General features: G+C 38.8%; 1 protein-coding gene across 2 annotated transcripts in view; it reads right to left on the minus strand.

Moving 5' to 3' along the window:
• Positions 1 to 5,830: 5,830 nt before the first annotated feature.
• camk1da (calcium/calmodulin-dependent protein kinase 1Da) overlaps positions 5,831 to 17,383 on the minus strand; it is a 47,176-nt gene continuing 35,623 nt past the window's right edge. For both annotated transcript variants that reach the window (XM_057855923.1, XM_057855922.1), the window contains 5 exons: positions 17,091 to 17,203; positions 14,995 to 15,073; positions 11,791 to 11,878; positions 11,499 to 11,724; positions 5,831 to 9,313 (listed from right to left, as the gene is read on the minus strand). In XM_057855923.1, the coding sequence (XP_057711906.1) occupies positions 9,189 to 9,313; positions 11,499 to 11,724; positions 11,791 to 11,878; positions 14,995 to 15,073; positions 17,091 to 17,203 (631 nt within the window). In that variant the 3' untranslated portion in view covers positions 5,831 to 9,188. The remainder of the gene's footprint in view (positions 9,314 to 11,498; positions 11,725 to 11,790; positions 11,879 to 14,994; positions 15,074 to 17,090; positions 17,204 to 17,383) is intronic.

The raw sequence follows: 17,383 nt of genomic DNA on the forward strand, positions 1-17,383 counted from the left end.
TTTCCAATGGAATTTACATTGCATTGATGCCATTGACGGCCATGCATGTCGAATCTACTGATGCCAATGTACTTGGATTCAACTGACTATATAGATGTCGATGCCGTTGACTGCCATGGACGTCCAAAATTTTTCCCATTCATTTTCAATGGGGAAAAAACAAAATTACCCCAAATCAACAGAAAATGACCAGATATCAATAGGACGTGTCCCCCAAACTTCCCCAATTCCATTGACGCTTATGAAGGGTGCCGCCATTGACTTACATGGACGTCCAAAATTTTTCCCATTCATTTTCAATGGGGAAAAAACTAAATTTCTCCAAATCAACAGAAAATGACCAGATATCAATAGGACGTATATCCCAAACGTCCCCAATTCCATTGACGCTTATGGGGGGTGCTGCCATTGACGTCCATGGACGTCCAAAATTTTACCCATTCATTTTCAATGGGAAATTTTTTTTTTTTCCCAAATCAACAGAAAATGACTAGATATCAATAGGACCTGTCCCCCAAATGTCCCCGATTGCATTGCTGCTTATGGAGGGTGAAGCCATTGACGTCCAGGGACGTCCAAACTTCCCATTCATTTCCAATGGCATTTCTTAATGTTTGTTCATTCTTTTGATGCCAATGTACTTGGATTCCATTGACGGTTATGTAAGTTGATACCATTGACGTCCATGGACGTCCAAAATTTTTCCCATTCATTTTCAATGGGAATTTTTTTTTTTTTCCCCAAATCAACAGAAAATGACTAGATATCATTAGGACGTGTCCCCCAAATGTCCCCGATTGCATTGCCGCTTATGGGGGGTGATGCCATTGACGTCCATGGACGTCCAAACTTCCCATTCATTTCCAAAGGCATTTCTTCATGTTTGTTCATTCTATTGATGCCAATGTACTTGGATTCCATTGACGCTTATGTAAGTTGATACCATTGACGTCCATGGACGTCCAAAATTTTTCCCATTCATTTTCAATGGGAATTTTTTTTTTTTCCCAAATCAACAGAAAATGACTAGATATCATTAGGACGTGTCCCCCAAATGTCCCCGATTGCATTGCCGCTTATGGAGGGTGATGCCATTGACGTTCATGGACGTCCAAACTTCCCATTCATTTCCAATGGCATTTCTTCATGTTTGTTCATTTTATTGATGCCAATGTACTTGGATTCCATTGACGCTTATGTAAGTTGATACCATTGACGTCCATGGACGTCCAAAATTTTTCCCATTCATTTTCAATGGGAATTTTTTTTTTTTCCCAAATCAACAGAAAATGACTAGATATCATTAGGACGTGTCCCCCAAACTTCCCCGATTCCATTAACAATTATGAAAGGTGCCGCCATTGACGTCCATGGACGTCCAATTCTCCCATTCATTTCTAACGGCTTTTACTTTGTTTTTTGCCAATGACTGGCATTATGATCCATTCTATTGATAGACCTGAGTGGGGCTAAGATCTGTATCTCCACAGAGGAAAGACCAAGGTGTGTAATTTCTCCCGAAATTGCAGTTTCTAGTTATTCAATAATTCTCCGCGTTTTTTTGAGCCAACGCACAGCCCAAACCGTAGCACCGATCGGCACCGTTGAAGTATCGGCACGACCGGATTTGTCGCGTGACGATGGGAATTTTTCAAACGGCCCCGAAAAATTTTCCGTTCGCCCGTAAACGGCAATTTTCCGAAAAATAAAAAAAGTTTCAAAATGTATCTAGTCCTACAATTTTTGACCAAATCACATAATTTGGGCATCAAAAATTCCGGGACGGTGAGGGGCATAAAAGTTGTATACAGAATTTAGCAAAAATTTACGGTTCCCCGGAAATTTGCCAAAAACTTTCCTATTCATTTTGAATGGAAAAAAAATGCGCGCTTCACAGCCCGAACCGTTAGACCGATCGGCACCGTTCAAGTATCGGCACGACCGGAATTTTCGCGTGAAACAGGAAACTTTACAAATGGCCCCGAAAATTTTTCCGTTCGTCCGTAAACGGCAATTTTCCGTGAAAAAAAAAAAAGTTTCAAAATGTATCTAGTCCTACAATTTTTGACCAAATCACATAATTTGGGCATCAAAAATTCCGGGACGGTGAGGGGCATAAAAGTTGTATACAGAATTTGGAAAAAAATTACGCTTCCTCGGAAATTTGCCAAAAACTATCCCATTCATTTCGAATGGGAAAAGTCCCATTCACTTCCAATGGGATTTCCAATGGAATTTACATTGCATTGATGCCATTGACGGCCATGCATGTCGAATCTACTGATGCCAATGTACTTGGATTCAATTGACTATATGGATGTCGATGCCATTGACTGCCATGGACGTCCAAAATTTTTCCCATTCATTTTCAATGGGGAAAAAACAAAATTACCCCAAATCAACAGAAAATGACCAGATATCAATAGGACGTGTCCCCCAAACTTCCCCAATTCCATTGACGCTTATGAAGGGTGCCGCCATTGACTTACATGGACGTCCAAAATTTTTCCCATTCATTTTCAATGGGGAAAAAAATTAAATTTCTCCAAATCAACAGAAAATGACCAGATATCAATAGGACGTATATCCCAAACGTCCCCAATTCCATTGACGCTTATGGGGGGTGCTGCCATTGACGTCCATGGACGTCCAAAATTTTACCCATTCATTTTCAATGGGAAATTTTTTTTTTCCCCTAATCAACAGAAAATGACTAGATATCAATAGGACCTGTCCCCCAAATGTCCCCGATTGCATTGCTGCTTATGGAGGGTGATGCCATTGACGTCCAGGGACGTCCAAACTTCCCATTCATTTCCAATGGCATTTCTTCATGTTTGTTCATTCTTTTGATGCCAATGTACTTGGATTCCATTGACGCTTATGTAAGTTGATACCATTGACGTCCATGGACGTCCAAAATTTTACCCATTCATTTTCAATGGGAATTTTTTTTTTTCCCCAAATCAACAGAAAATGACTAGATATCATTATGACGTGTCCCCCAAATGTCCCCGATTGCATTGCCGCTTATGGAGGGTGATGCCATTGACGTTCATGGACGTCCAAACTTCCCATTAAATCCCAAAGGCATTTCTTCATGTTTGTTCATTCTATTGATGCCAATGTACTTGGATTCCATTGACGCTTATCTAAGTTGATACCATTGACGTCCATGGACGTCCAAAATTTTTCCCATTCATTTTCAATGGGAATTTTTTTTTTTTTCCCCAAATCAACAGAAAATGACTAGATATCAATAGGACGTGTCCCCCAAATGTCCCCGATTGCATTGCCTCTTATGGAGGGTGATGCCATTGACGGCCACGGACGTCCAAACTTCCCATTCATTTCCAATGGCATTTCTTCATGTTTGTTCATTCTATTGATGCCAATGTACTTGGATTCCATTGACGCTTATGTAAATTGATACCATTGACGTCCATGGACGTCCAAAATTTTTCCCATTCATTTTCAATGGGAATTTTTTTTTTTTCCCCAAATCAACAGAAAATGACTAGATATCATTAGGACGTGTCCCCCAAATGTCCCTGATTGGATTGCCGCTTATGGAGGGTGATGCCATTGACGGCCATGGACGTCCAATTCTCCCAATCTTTTCTAATGGCTTTTACTTTGTTTAGTGCCATTGACTGGCATTATGGTCCATTCTATTGATAGACCTGAGTGGGGCTAAGATTTGTATCTCCACAGAGGAAAGACCAAGGTGTAATTTCTCCCGAAATTGCAGTTTCTAGTTGTATTTAACGTTACAGACAAAATGTCTTACACTCATCCAGAGTCTTTAGTTTTGGCTTAAAGTAGGGCTATCAAATTTATCGCGTTAACGGCAGTATTTTTTATAAAATTAATCATGTTAAAATATTTAACGCAATTAACGCATGCGCTGCACGACCCACTCACGCATTGTCGCGTTCAATTTATAATGGCGCCGATTTCCCTATATATAGAGCTAAAAGGCAGCGTAAAATGAATAGAGTGAATTTTGGCAGTCTTTGGAGCCTTTTTTTAATTGGCTAAAGCCTTAAAATCCCTCTCGCAACAATTAGAAATATCGTGGGAAAGCAATGTGGGGAAGAAAGGTAGTAATTGATCTTTTTCTTTACACCCTATGTTATTTCCCAACGCAGAGAAGATACATCAATTCGTGCCACTACGCACAGTCATGGTTGCACTTCCCATCATGCATTTGGGCAGAACAGTTAAATGGCTACAGTATCATTTACTGAAAGCTCAACAAATACACTAGATGGCAATATTTAGTCGCAATATACAAAGTCACATTTATCCTTTAAGAATTACACGTCTTTCTATCCGTGGATCCCTCTCACAGAAAGAATGTTAATAATGTAAATGCCATCTTGAGGATTTATTGTCATAATAAACAAATAAACTACTTATGTACTGTATGTTGAATGTATATATTCGTCCGAGTTTTATTCATTTTTTTCTTAATGCATTGCCAAAATGTATATGATCGGGAAAAATTATCGGGAATGATTGGAATTGAATCGGGAGCAAAAAAAAGCAATCGGATCGGGAAATATCGGGATCGGCAGATACTCAAACTAAAACGATCGGGATCGGATCGAGAGCAAAAAAACATGATCGGAACAACCCTATTTTATAGCAATTAGGATAGCGGCCTTTTGCCATGTAAGTTAGCTAAATATTCTTTTTATGTACATAGATCCTCTTTTTTTTTTTTTTCTTATACCGTTTGAGGCTCAGCTCAGGTATTTTAATTTTTTATGTTCTTTATCCGATTACCTGATTATTCGAACTAACTAGTTCATCGATTAATCGACAACTACAATAATCGATAGCTGCAGCCCTACTCATAATACAGTGAGGACAACTGCGTCTTATAGTCCAGCGCGGCTTATCTGTGAAAAAATTTCGTTTTCGTGTCAAATTTGGTGGGCAGCAGCTTATAATCAGGTGCGCCTTATAGTGCGAAAATTACGGTACTAGACTTTTCTGGATCTTTTTGTTGTTGTTGTTGTTGTTGTGAACTTTATAAATGCATAGCAATCCATAACAATATGTACATCACACAGGCTCTTTACGACAGATTCAGCCCTTGCGTATAAAGGTTTCTCGTTGACGACGGTCGGTTTCCTCTGAGAAAAACATGAAATTCTAAAAATGGTGATCGGGTTTTGAGGATGCTGATACAACTTGACTATTTTGACACATGAATACGTTAAAAAAAAGAAAAAACACTTGGTCAAGACAGTTCACTAAGACAACGTGCAGCTAAAGACACACCAAAATAACCAGTGGGTACACAGGACGTCGTCGGTTCCGTTTCATGGTTTTGTGATTATACAGTTTGTCCTCCATGCAGTGGCTTAATAACATGTGCATAAATACTTACAATTAAGAGCTCACAAAGCATGTCACCGGCATCTGAAACCCAGAACCGAACCAAGAAAAGGAAAGGAACTTACACTTTTTTGTCCATTCAAATCGACGGATCGTCATGTTTCGACATTAGGCAGCAGCGCTATCGGGAGAGGAGATGAACACATTAAAAAAAAAAGATGGCAACTATTATATCAAATCATATAAAATCTACCAAAGTATCGTTTTCCATACTTTACTCTGGTCTTTGGCTACATATTCACAATAAAGGGATCGCATCCAATAACTGATATGTGTGCTCTGCTTTTGCCGTGAAAACCAAGGCCATTATTATGGGGCACAACCTCAAAATTACGATATCATTTTCTCACATTTAGCGCCACACAGTGTTTGAAATGGTGTGAAATTTTTAGAGTCACTTTTTTTTTTTTTTCTTCCCACATTTACAACATTATTTAGCAACTTAAAGAGCATACGACAGGAGAAAAAAAGTCTTAAATAGCATTATTATGTGAATTTGAATCATATTTTGAGACGATTCGACTATATACAACAATTTAGCAAGGCGTAGATGACGAGAAATTAGTGTTTTAATCTGCTGGTTAGCCACGCCTACCATTATAGGGCTCTAGCGTCCCCAACAGGTGGATGACGTCAGCGGGAGACTGGGCTGATCGGTTTTACTATTCAGCCCATTGAGGGGGAATTGTTCAGAACGAGGAAAACGCGACGAAGAGAGCCACAAAATGTCATTGTTTCAGTCACTCTACTCCAATATTTTTACAGGATATTCTTTTTATCCAAGTATTTTTCCCCAATAGCTAAATAAATGGCTTGAGAAGGACCAGTCAGCCCGTCGAGGGGGAACTATTCACAACGAGGAAAACGTGACGAGAACTGCAAAATGTCATTGTTTCTGTCTCTTTACTTCAATATTTTTTACAGGATATTCTTTTTATCCAAATATTTTCCCCAATTGCTAAATAAATGGCCTGGTCATGACAAATAACAGTCTTGAAATGATACAAATGCACTTATTCAGGACGACATGGCAAAATTACTCCATAATGGTCAAAACGGTCGACTTCACCTTTACTGTCGCACCTCCCAAACGATATTTTATGACACCTAAATCGGACATATGTCATTTCCCTTCCGCGGCTTCGGTGAATGTAAACAAACCAAGAGGCGTGACAGCTAGCCGACATGCTAACCCGAACCGAGTGAAGTCTTCGAAGCGGAAAATCACACATAACTAGCCCGGATTATTTGACATGACGACTGGGTTGTCGATTGTCTTTGCGGATCGGCAAACCGCCCGGCGGAGAGAAATTTACAGCTCGTTCCCCGGAGGAGGGCGGCTGCAGTTGTTGTGCAGCTAACGTGCATGAGGAGAGCTTTTTACATGCCTCTCAATGATCAAACGTAAGTAGTCCTTTATTTAAAGAAAGTTTGTAGTGTTTACTTTGTAATCGCTGTATTCGTAATTGACATAATACAAAACAAGATGTTTACTCACTTCCTCGTAAGTCCAATGGTCCCACAGGAGTAGGGCTTGTTTTGGCCAATATCCACGGTGAATGGGAACCTTTTGAAACCCCAAAAAGGCGCACACGCCTCTCCCTCATACAGCAAGATTTTTCTGCAGCCGTTTGGCTGCCGTGATGCGAAAAATAAACGTATTAATTCGCAAATTAGGCTGAATCCTTAGTCCTCATACACAACAGTACTGCTGTATAATGAAGCGGACTCCTTCTCCCTTACACGTCACAGCGCCCTCCTCTTCAATGCAAGACCGAAGCCGGAAGTCACTCATTTTCATGGCGCGGGATTAAAAAAAACTAAATAAATATAGCGATCGCTTCCACACACATCCAAGCGGTCCATATCATTCAGGAGCTTTAAATAAGAAGTTTTGGACCTGATTGTTTAAATCCAGAACTAAATATTTGATTTAAATCTTAAACCTATTGTCAGGGACGCGGTAGGCAGGTGGTGTGGACCCAAATGCAGGGAGAAAAAAAAAAAAAAACGCAGTGGCAAAGGCAGGTGGCAGTGAACTCAAAAAATGTTTTAATAATAACTAACAAAATCATAAAGTACAACCAAAAGGACTAGGGATCAAAAAGGCAATGTTCAGACAAAAACTGACATTATCGGAGGGTTTAGTGCACGAGGGCTTGGGCAGGACTTGGACTTTGACACAGACAATGACACGACAAGGAGTAAAAAGAAACTGGGAGCTTATATACACACAGAGACGAGGGGTAACGAGACAACGAGAAACAGATGGGCGACACAGAAGGATGCAGGGTGGCGATACACTAGGAACAGGTACAACAGGTGAAATCAATGGGCAATCACATGAACACACTAGCAGGGAACCAACACAAACCTAACACTTATATCCTATATCCTAAATGTTAAATCAGGAAACGGTTGGAACTAAATATTTAGCTTAATATGCAAATTCACGTGACTGGAGATCGGAAGTAACAAAATAAAAGCTGGAGCACGCAAAATACTCTTTAAATAGTTTCTCCTAAATATGTATTTTACCTATATATATTATTATATTGCGTTATTATCACAATGACTCATGTCCAAGAGCAGACTGCCACCGTTGAGTAGGTTTTATTCATTTTCAAGCAACGTAAACAGACAGTCTGAGCTGCTCCACCAGCTTTTATTTTGTTACTTCCGGTCTCCGGTCATGTGAATTTGCATATTAAGCTAAATATTTAGTTCAAACCGTTTCCAGATTTAGCATTTAGGATATAGGATATAAATTTAAGATTTAAATTAAATATTTAGTTCTGGATTTAAACAACCAGGTCCAAAACTTCTTATTTAAAAATAAATATTTATGTTGCTAAATAATGTTGTAAATGTTAAAAAAAAAGTGACTAAAAATTTCACACCATGTTTTAAACACTGTGTGGCGCTAAATGTGGAAAAAATATTGTCGTAATTTTGAGCATGTGCTGCTTTACAAACGGCGCCCTATACATTATCGCCACTGACAAAATCCATGTTGTTTTTGTTTTTTTTTAAGTGGAAAGTAGTACAGTAAATGTCTGACTTCGGACTCCAACAAGAAGTCGTCAAACTATACGACTTCTGTAGTTGAAATAAAACTAAAGCGGCGGGTCGCCGACACGCGGCGCAGCTGCGGTTTTCCCTGAGCACGACGGAACGTGCGGCGACATCATGGCTTCCATTGAGAAAAATCTATTTGAAATGAACACGACTACAACGCTCGATACAATCTTTACTTCCTGTCTGATAAACATCGGTGGGTTAAACGTGCAAAATCGAGAAAGCACAAACTCAAATGTTCCTTTCGCAACAGTCGTGTGGTACTTTTAAAGCACTTCCTTAAAGCACAAAAACACACGGATGGACAAGCCTGAAAGAAAAAAGTCAATGGATGAAATAGTGAAACGGACAAAGCCGGCGGAGGATTATGGGAAACCACCTGGACTCCGTTCGAGGACAGGAGAAGCTTTTCGACTCAAAAGCTGGTAATTAGCGTGAGGTAGTGGTGACCGACGGTCTTGATAATGGTCTTTTGTTGTCAGAAATCCTCCTGCTAATTTGACATTGAAGTACATGAACCGCTGATAGAAAAATGAAAACATTTCATTTGTTGGCTGCCACTGGCGGGGATGGACGTCCAATCCATTCCAAAGAACATTCGTCCATCGCCGCCAATGGCAGTGAATAATGATCATTCACTGGCAGTCCATGAAGAATCACAGCGCCGTGGCTTCCCAGCTGGTCCCCGGCGGGACCTGGCGTCACTTGGTCTCCGTGAGCACCGGGGCGGGCACCGCCGAGGTGCGCGGTCGGCTCAGCTCAGTGCCCGTTGAAGGGGAGACGGCCGCCGAGGCCAGGCTGCAGGGGGTGGCCGGTGTGGAGACACCTGAAGGAGGAGAGTCAAACATTTAGCTTAATCATTTTTTCATGGAATCATAGTTACAGTGGTATGAAAAAATATCTGAAACCTTTGGTATTTCTCACATTTCTACATAAAATCACCGTCAAATGTGATCTGATCCTTGTCAAAATCACACAGATGAAATTACAATGTCTGCTTTAACTAAAACCACCCGAACATTTATAGGTTTTCATATTTTAATGAGGATAGCATGCAAACAATGACAGAAGGGGGAAAAATAGGTAAGTGAACCCTCTGCCTAAGGAGACTTAAAGAGCAATTGAAACCAATTTTTACCAAACAATTTAAGTCGGGCGTGGGCCCAATAACTGATGAGTGGTTTAAAGCTGCCCTGCCCACTATAAAACACACACCTGGTAAGAATTGTCTTGATGAGAAGCATTGTCTTATGTGCATCATGGCTCGGTCAAAAGAGCTGTCTCAAAACCTGCGATCAATGATTGTTGATTTGCATATAGCTGGGAAAGGATACAAAACCATCTCTAAAGGTCTGGATTAGTGCTGCAACGATTAATCGATTAACTCGAGTAATCGATGACAAAAAAATATTCGAATTAAATTTTGTTGCTTCAAGTATTCGTTGAATTAAAGTGGCGTTTTAATGGTTTATTTTGAAAGTTTTTGCACTGAGTTTTATTGATGAGGGTGGATACACTTCCCTCTGGTCTGCCTTTTTTCACATGGCTGAATCCAACTGCTCCCTGTTAAGACCAACGTAAGCTAAGTTTCTGTTGGAGCTAATGTTTTTTAATGCATTCTTAATTTAGTTTATAGGTATATTTAGCCGTTTTTTGTGGGAATATGTGTCTGAACCATTTGTTAAGAGCATTGTAAAAAAAAAAAAAAACAAACAAAAAAAACTAGCATTTAAGCTAGCGGATTTTTTTATGCAAGTTTGCAAGTTTTTCTTTTGTTGTACATACATCCTCATTTTTAAAAAAAATTATACCGTTTGAGGCTCAGCTCGGGTATTTTTAATTTTTCATGTTCCTTATCCGATTACTCGATTATTCGAACTAAGTAGACCATCGATTAATCGACTACTAAAATATTCGATAGCTGCAGCCCTAGTCTGGATGTTCATCAATCGACAGTCAGAGAAGTTTTCTACAAATGGAGAGAGTTAGGCACTGTTTGGCACTCTCCCTAGGAGTGGTCGTCCACCAAAGGTGACGTCAAGAGCTCAGCGCGGAATAATAAGACAGGTAAAAAAAAAAAAAAAACAAACCTAGAGAGTCTGCTAAAGACTTACTAAAATCACTGGCACTGTCCAATATCTCTGGGCACACATAACCTATATATAAAACTATGGCCACAAATGGTGTCCATGGGAGGACTTCACAGAAGAAGGCACTGCTGTCTAAAAAAACAAAACAATTTTTGCTCGTTTAATGTTCGCAAAAAAGGCACTTGGACACTCCACATAAGTTTTGGCAAAATATTTTGTGGACTGATGAAACCAAAGTTGAATAGTTTGAGTGCAACACACAACTTCACGTGTGGAGGAAAAATGAAACAGCTCACCAACATCAACACCTCATCCCCACTGTGAAGCATGGCGGGGGGGAGCCTCATGATTTGGGGCTGATTTGCTGCCTCAGGGCCTGGACAACTTGCAATTATTAATGGAAGAATGAATTCAAAGGTTTTGCAAGAAAACACGTTCTGGAGTGGCCAATTCAAAGTCCAGGCTTGAACCCCATTGAGATGCTGTGGCATGACCTAAAGACTGCGATTCATGCCAGAGATCCCAAGAATCTGACTGAAGTGCAGCAGTTTTGTAGAAAACAATGGGCCAAGATTAGTCCATATCGATGTGCCAGACTGATCTGCAGCTACAGGAAGCGTGTGGGGGGGCATAAAATATTAAATGTGACGGTTCACTTACTTATTTTCCCCCCCTTCTGTCATTGTTTGCATACTATCCTCTTAAAATATCAAAACCTATAAATGTTTAGGTGGTTTTATTTAAAGCGGACACTGTTTTTTTTCATCTGTGTGATTTTGACAAAGATCACATCACATTTGAAGGTGATTTTATGCAGAAATGGGAGAAATTCCAAAAGCTTCAGATTCTTTTTCATACCACTGTATTCGTTATCACATTAACATCAACCACAGATTGAATATATTTTCCTGCAGTACTCACATTCCTTATGTGTCGCTGCCAAGTTTTCTAAGGTTGAAGTCTGGCTAGCGGCCGTGCCGGCACCTTGGCCGGGCACCGTCCGGCTTTGCTCGGCCCGGCTCTGCCCTTGCGCCGGCTTCTGACTCGGCCTGGCGGCGGGGTTGGACGTATTGGCGCTGCTCCCTGCACTACTTCCTAGCTGCAGCCGCCTCATATGGCGAACCACCACAGTGGCGTTGAATGCTTGCTGGAATAGAAACGACGTCTGACGTCTTTGTGCCAAATCGTAACAAAGTATAGGAAACTAACTCACCCTCCATTTGCTCTTGGCGAAGTTCTTCCTAATTTGCCGGCTGACGGACTCGTGGATGTTCTTGCAGAGCGCCGTGTCCCCGGCGATCCTGAATCACAAGCGCATATACAGTGGCGGACTTGGCAATTTTAGGGCCTAAGGCAAACATATCCAGGGGCCCTCTTCATGGGTCAGGGGTTAAAAAGGTGAGAAGGGTGTGGAGGAAATATGTTCTGGTACACTAGGGCTGTCCTAAACGACAAATTTTCTCCTGATTAGTCAGCCGACTAGTTTTACGATTAATCGACTAACCTAATAATTTTTTTTTTTTTTTTTTACTAATTTAACAATGTAATTTTTGTTGACGCTTATTAATTCACAAAACTATTTTGGAACACTTAAATTTTTTATTAAAGTACAAATAATCATGTAAATAACAATAATTAATCACAAACGAACAATGAGGTTAAATGCTGATAGCATTTACTAGTGCAAAAGAATGGATTCAGAACACTGACTTTGCCTTTCCAACATTATTCAAAACAATTCTTTAAAAAATTCTAGCAATATTATTATAGTATACTACTATATTAGGGCTGTCAAACGATTAAAAAATTTTAATCGAGTTAATCACAGCTTAAAAATTAATCAAAATTAATCGCAATTCAAATATAATAAAATAATATATATCATATATATTATTAAAAATAAAATATAATATAAATATATAAAATAAAATAAATATTTAATATAATAATATATGAATATAATAATATATAATAATATAATAATATATAAATATAATAATATATCAAATTTAAAAATACAATATAAATATAATATATAAAATATAATATATAAAATATATAATAAAATAAAATATGCCATATTTTTCTGTAAATTATTCTTGGAATGGAAAGATAAGACACAAGACGGATCTATTCATTCAACATACTGTACATAAGTACTGTATTTCTTTATTATAACAATAAATCAACAAGATTGCATTAACATTAACATTCTGTTAAAGCGATCTATGGATATAAAGACTTGTAGTTCTTAAAAGATAAATGTTAGTACATGTTAGAAATTTTTTTAATATAAAAAACCCCTCTTAATGTTTATCAATTTGATCAAATTTGTAAAAATTTCAATCAAAAAATAAACTAGTAGCTCCCCATTGTTGATGTCAATAATTACATTACATTATGGTGCTTAAACCCATAAAATCAGTCGCAACAAAGCGCCAGCAGAGGGAGACAAAAAAACACAAGTAACAAGTGGACATGACACTGTTCTGTCATTTTAATCTATTTGAGCGGGGCATGTGCGTTAATTGCGTCAAATATTTTAACGTAATTTTAAAAATTAATTACCGCCCGTTAACGCGATAATTTTGACAGCCCTATACTACATATAATAGTAGTATAATGATTATAGTAATTATTCATTGCCAATCATATTTGTTATGAAGAGTGTCATTTGAAAGCTATTCTTAGTGTAGAATCTGTATTATGTAGTATTTACTCAACATATTATAATATTAATTCTGAAGCATGTGGGATTAACTCCAGAAATCATTACTTATATGACGAACATGACGTGCTTTTACTGTTAACCAGCTGTTGAGTGTAATTGCATGACTGATTGGAACTGTACTACATTGTTTCGCCACAGGGTGTGCTGTCGTGTACCCCAATTTTCGCACTATATGGCGCACCTGACTATAAGCCGCAGCCCACCAAATTTGGTCCGAAAACGGCATTTGTTCATAGATAAGCCGCACTGGACTATAAGCCGCAACTATCCTCACTGTTTTAAGGGATATTTACACCAAAAGATAGTAACCGGTCACACTTTATTTGACAGCGGCATCATACGACTGTCATAAGACCAAATGAACCACCATGAAGCTTTGAACCAATTGGCTGCAAAGCTTCATTCCTTCAAGAAGCTTCATTTGGCCATCACTGCTCCCTTGGTGGAGACAGGCAACCTCTGCTGCCACCTGCTGTAAACACTGTTGTCATCCAACATGCCTCCTAGCATGCATTGCATTGTACAGATGTATATTTTAATCAAAATTCATGTTCTGTGCTAATTATTTCTTCAGTTACTGTTCCAGTTGTTTTATCAATTGTTAGTTATGGTATTTGCTAACACTTTATTTGACAGTGGCGACATAAGACTGTCATTAGACAATCATAATTATTGACATGACACTGTCCTGAGCATTAATAAATGCTTATAACACATGTCATTTAGTGTTAAAAGTTGATAGTGTTGTTGGTTGATAGTGGAAAAATATTTCACTTTTGAATGGATGCAAAAATTCAAGCTGGAAATAAATGCAGCTAGTGACATAATTTCCTGGATGACACTTAATGACATAAGCATTTAGTAATGCTCATGATAGTATCATGTCATAATTATGACTGTCTTATGATGCCGCTGTCACATAAAGAGTTACCTATTAACTCAAATAAATCAACATATGAGCCGCACTGGACTATAAGCCACAGGTATCAAAATAAAGGAAAAAAGTAGCGGCTTATAGTCCGAAAATTACGGTATTTTATGTTCGGGGTGAAAAAGAAGAAGAAAGTTAAAAGAGGCATTAGAGGCCTGTTCTCAACTTCTCCCTCACTACACTTTGGCTCTCATGGAGAGCACGTTCGCTCATGTGTTCAAAATAAATGATAGCCGACGTGCAAAGTAGCAAGTGAGCTGTAAAAATAGCGAGCTTAGTGGCGTGAAAACCGCGGGAGAGCGCAGTGAAGCTAACGAACAGCTAAGCGATGCTAAACGGCGCTAAATGAAGCTAAGCAACTGATACTCAGTCCGTTGTCGTGGAACAGTCCATTGTAGTGCGTGTGTGTGGGGGGGAGAGATGATATAAATTCCACATTCAAATGGCTTTCTTTTTTGTTCTGTTATTTGTTTGTTTGGTATGCTGACATAATTATACATGACGAATAGCTGGGGGTGCTGCTGGCTCCGGTGGCCCGAGCCGTTGCTCGTTGGGGCAAGGGCAGCTGGTTGGGGGCCCCCTACTGGTTGGGGGCCTCAGGCGATCGTCTACTTTGCCTGAATAGTAGATCCGCCTATGCGCATATAACCTGTTGTGGCGCTCACGGCGGAATCGATAAGTCCATTGATTTGATGTCTTTATGTCAGCCTGCTTTTTGCTGCGTCACTCAGAGTGTGTGTGTGTGTGAAGCTCACCAGGGGTGTCGCAGAGCTTGCTCACAGGTGAAGCGCTTGGCTGGATCTTTTTCCATTAGGTTGCTAATGAAATCCTTGGCTGTAAGACAATATTTACTGTATATCAGGGAATTTGTATTGATTTATCATGTAAACAGCCAAACTGCTATTTTCATTGTTGACTCATCATTAGAAACATTTTAGACCTAAAAATTTCCCGAACATAACATTTTTTTATGCTCTGAACTCAATGGCTGCCATTGACGGCGTTAGATGTCCAATCATTTTAACAAGGATTGGATGTCTATCGCCCCCCAAAGGCAGAAAATGAGTTGAAAATAATAACTATTTATGTTTACTTGGGTTATCTTAGTTCCATTTGAGTGATGTGTATGGCAGCAAAGGAGTGAATAATAAATATTCTTTTTAAAAAATGTTTAAAATTAAAAAGGGAGAATGTGCATTCTTTATTCTTAAATTTTCAAAGAGCTTTTTATTTTTTATTTTTTTAAATTATTTTTGTTCATTTAATTTTTTTAAGATTTGAATTTTTGAATGAGAAAATGAAAAAACACTTTGTATATATGCATAAAAAAAGTAAACATGACATTACATTAGGTCTAATTACAGTGGTATGAAAAACTATCTGAACCTTTTGGAATTTCCCACATTTCTGCATAAAATCACCATCAAATGTGATCTGATCTTTGTCAAAATCACACAGATGAAAATACAGTGTCTGCTTTAACTAAAAACACCCCAGCATTTATAGGTTTTCATATTTTAATGAGGATAATAGGCAAACAATGACAGAAGTGGGAAAAATAAGTGCACCTTCACATTTAATATTTTGTCCCCCCCCCCCCCCCCCCCCCCCCCCTTTGGCAGCAGTAACTTCAACCAAACACCTTCTGGAGCTGCAGATCAGTCTGGCACATCAATCAGGACTAATCTTGGCCCGTTCTTCTCTACAAAACTGCGGCAGCTTTAAACCATTCATCAGTGATTGGGCCCACACGACTTAAAATGTTTGGTAAAAATTAGGGCTGTCAAACGATTCAAAATTTTAATCAAGTTAATTACAGCTAAAAAATTAATTAATCGTAATTAATTGCAATTCAAACCATCTATAAAATATGACATATTTTTCTGTAAATTATTGTTGGAATGGAAAGATAATACACAAGACGGATATATACATTCAACATACTGTACATAAGTACTGTATTTGTTTATTATAACAATAAATCAACAAGATGGCATTAACATTATTAACATTCTGTTAAAAAGATCCATGAATAGAAAGACTTGTAGTTCTTAAAAGATAAATGTTAGTACAAGTTATAGAAATTCTATATTAAAACCCCTCTTAATGTTTTTGTTTTAATAAAATTTGTAAAATTTTCAATCAAAAAATAAACTAGTAGCTCGCCATTGTTGAAGTCAATAATTACACAATGCTTAAACCCATAAAATCAGTCGCACCAAAGCGCCAGCAGAGGAAGACAAAACTCCAAAAAACAAAAGTAACAAGTGGCCAATGGCACTGTGCTGTGTTTGTGCGGGGCGTGTGCGTTAATTGCGTCAAATATTTTAACGTGGTTAATTAAAAAAATTAATTACCACCCGTTAACGCGATAATTTTGACAGCCCTAGTAAAAATTGGTTTCAATTGCTCTTTAAGTGTCCTTAGGCAGGGGGTTCACTTATTTTTCCCCCTTCTGTCATTGCTTGCATGCTATCCTCATTAAAATATGAAAACCTATAAATGTTTGGGTGGTTTTAGTTAAAGCAGACACTGTATTTTCATCTGTGTGATTTTGACGAAGATTACATTTGATGGTGATTTTATGCAAAAATGTGAGAAATTCCAAAAGGTTCAGATACATTTCATACCACCGTATATCACACACACATACACACGCACATTTTTATAACTTGACATAGAGGAAGTGACAATTCTTGGCTGATTTTCTTTGTTCCGAACACCATCTGTGCCGGCCGGCGCTTATGCCTGACTGCGTGTTCCCACATTGATTCACGGTGGGGGAAATGATATCATGGGTGGCTGCGCGGCATCCATATGCGGGGAGGGGAAAAAAAGAGGGAAGGCTCACCGGAGTCGGATATGTCGTCCCAGTACGGTGCGTCAAACTCGTAATCGGCTTTGAGGATCTGTTCGAACAGCTTGGAGTCGTTCTCGTCGTAAAAGGGGGGGTACCCGCACAACCTGCCCAAAGGAAACTTTGTCATTCCAATCTTCCTTCATGTATCATTCATCAACTCAAAAATGAAATTACACTTTCAGTGTGGTTCAAATCAAGTACCGTATTTTTCGGACGATAAGTCGCACTTTTTTTCACAGTTTGGCTGGGGGTGCGACTTATACTCAGGAAATTCTTAACACATT

This window comes from Corythoichthys intestinalis, chromosome 13 (genome assembly GCF_030265065.1).
Source record: "Corythoichthys intestinalis isolate RoL2023-P3 chromosome 13, ASM3026506v1, whole genome shotgun sequence".
Classification (NCBI taxonomy): Eukaryota; Metazoa; Chordata; class Actinopteri; order Syngnathiformes; family Syngnathidae; genus Corythoichthys; species Corythoichthys intestinalis.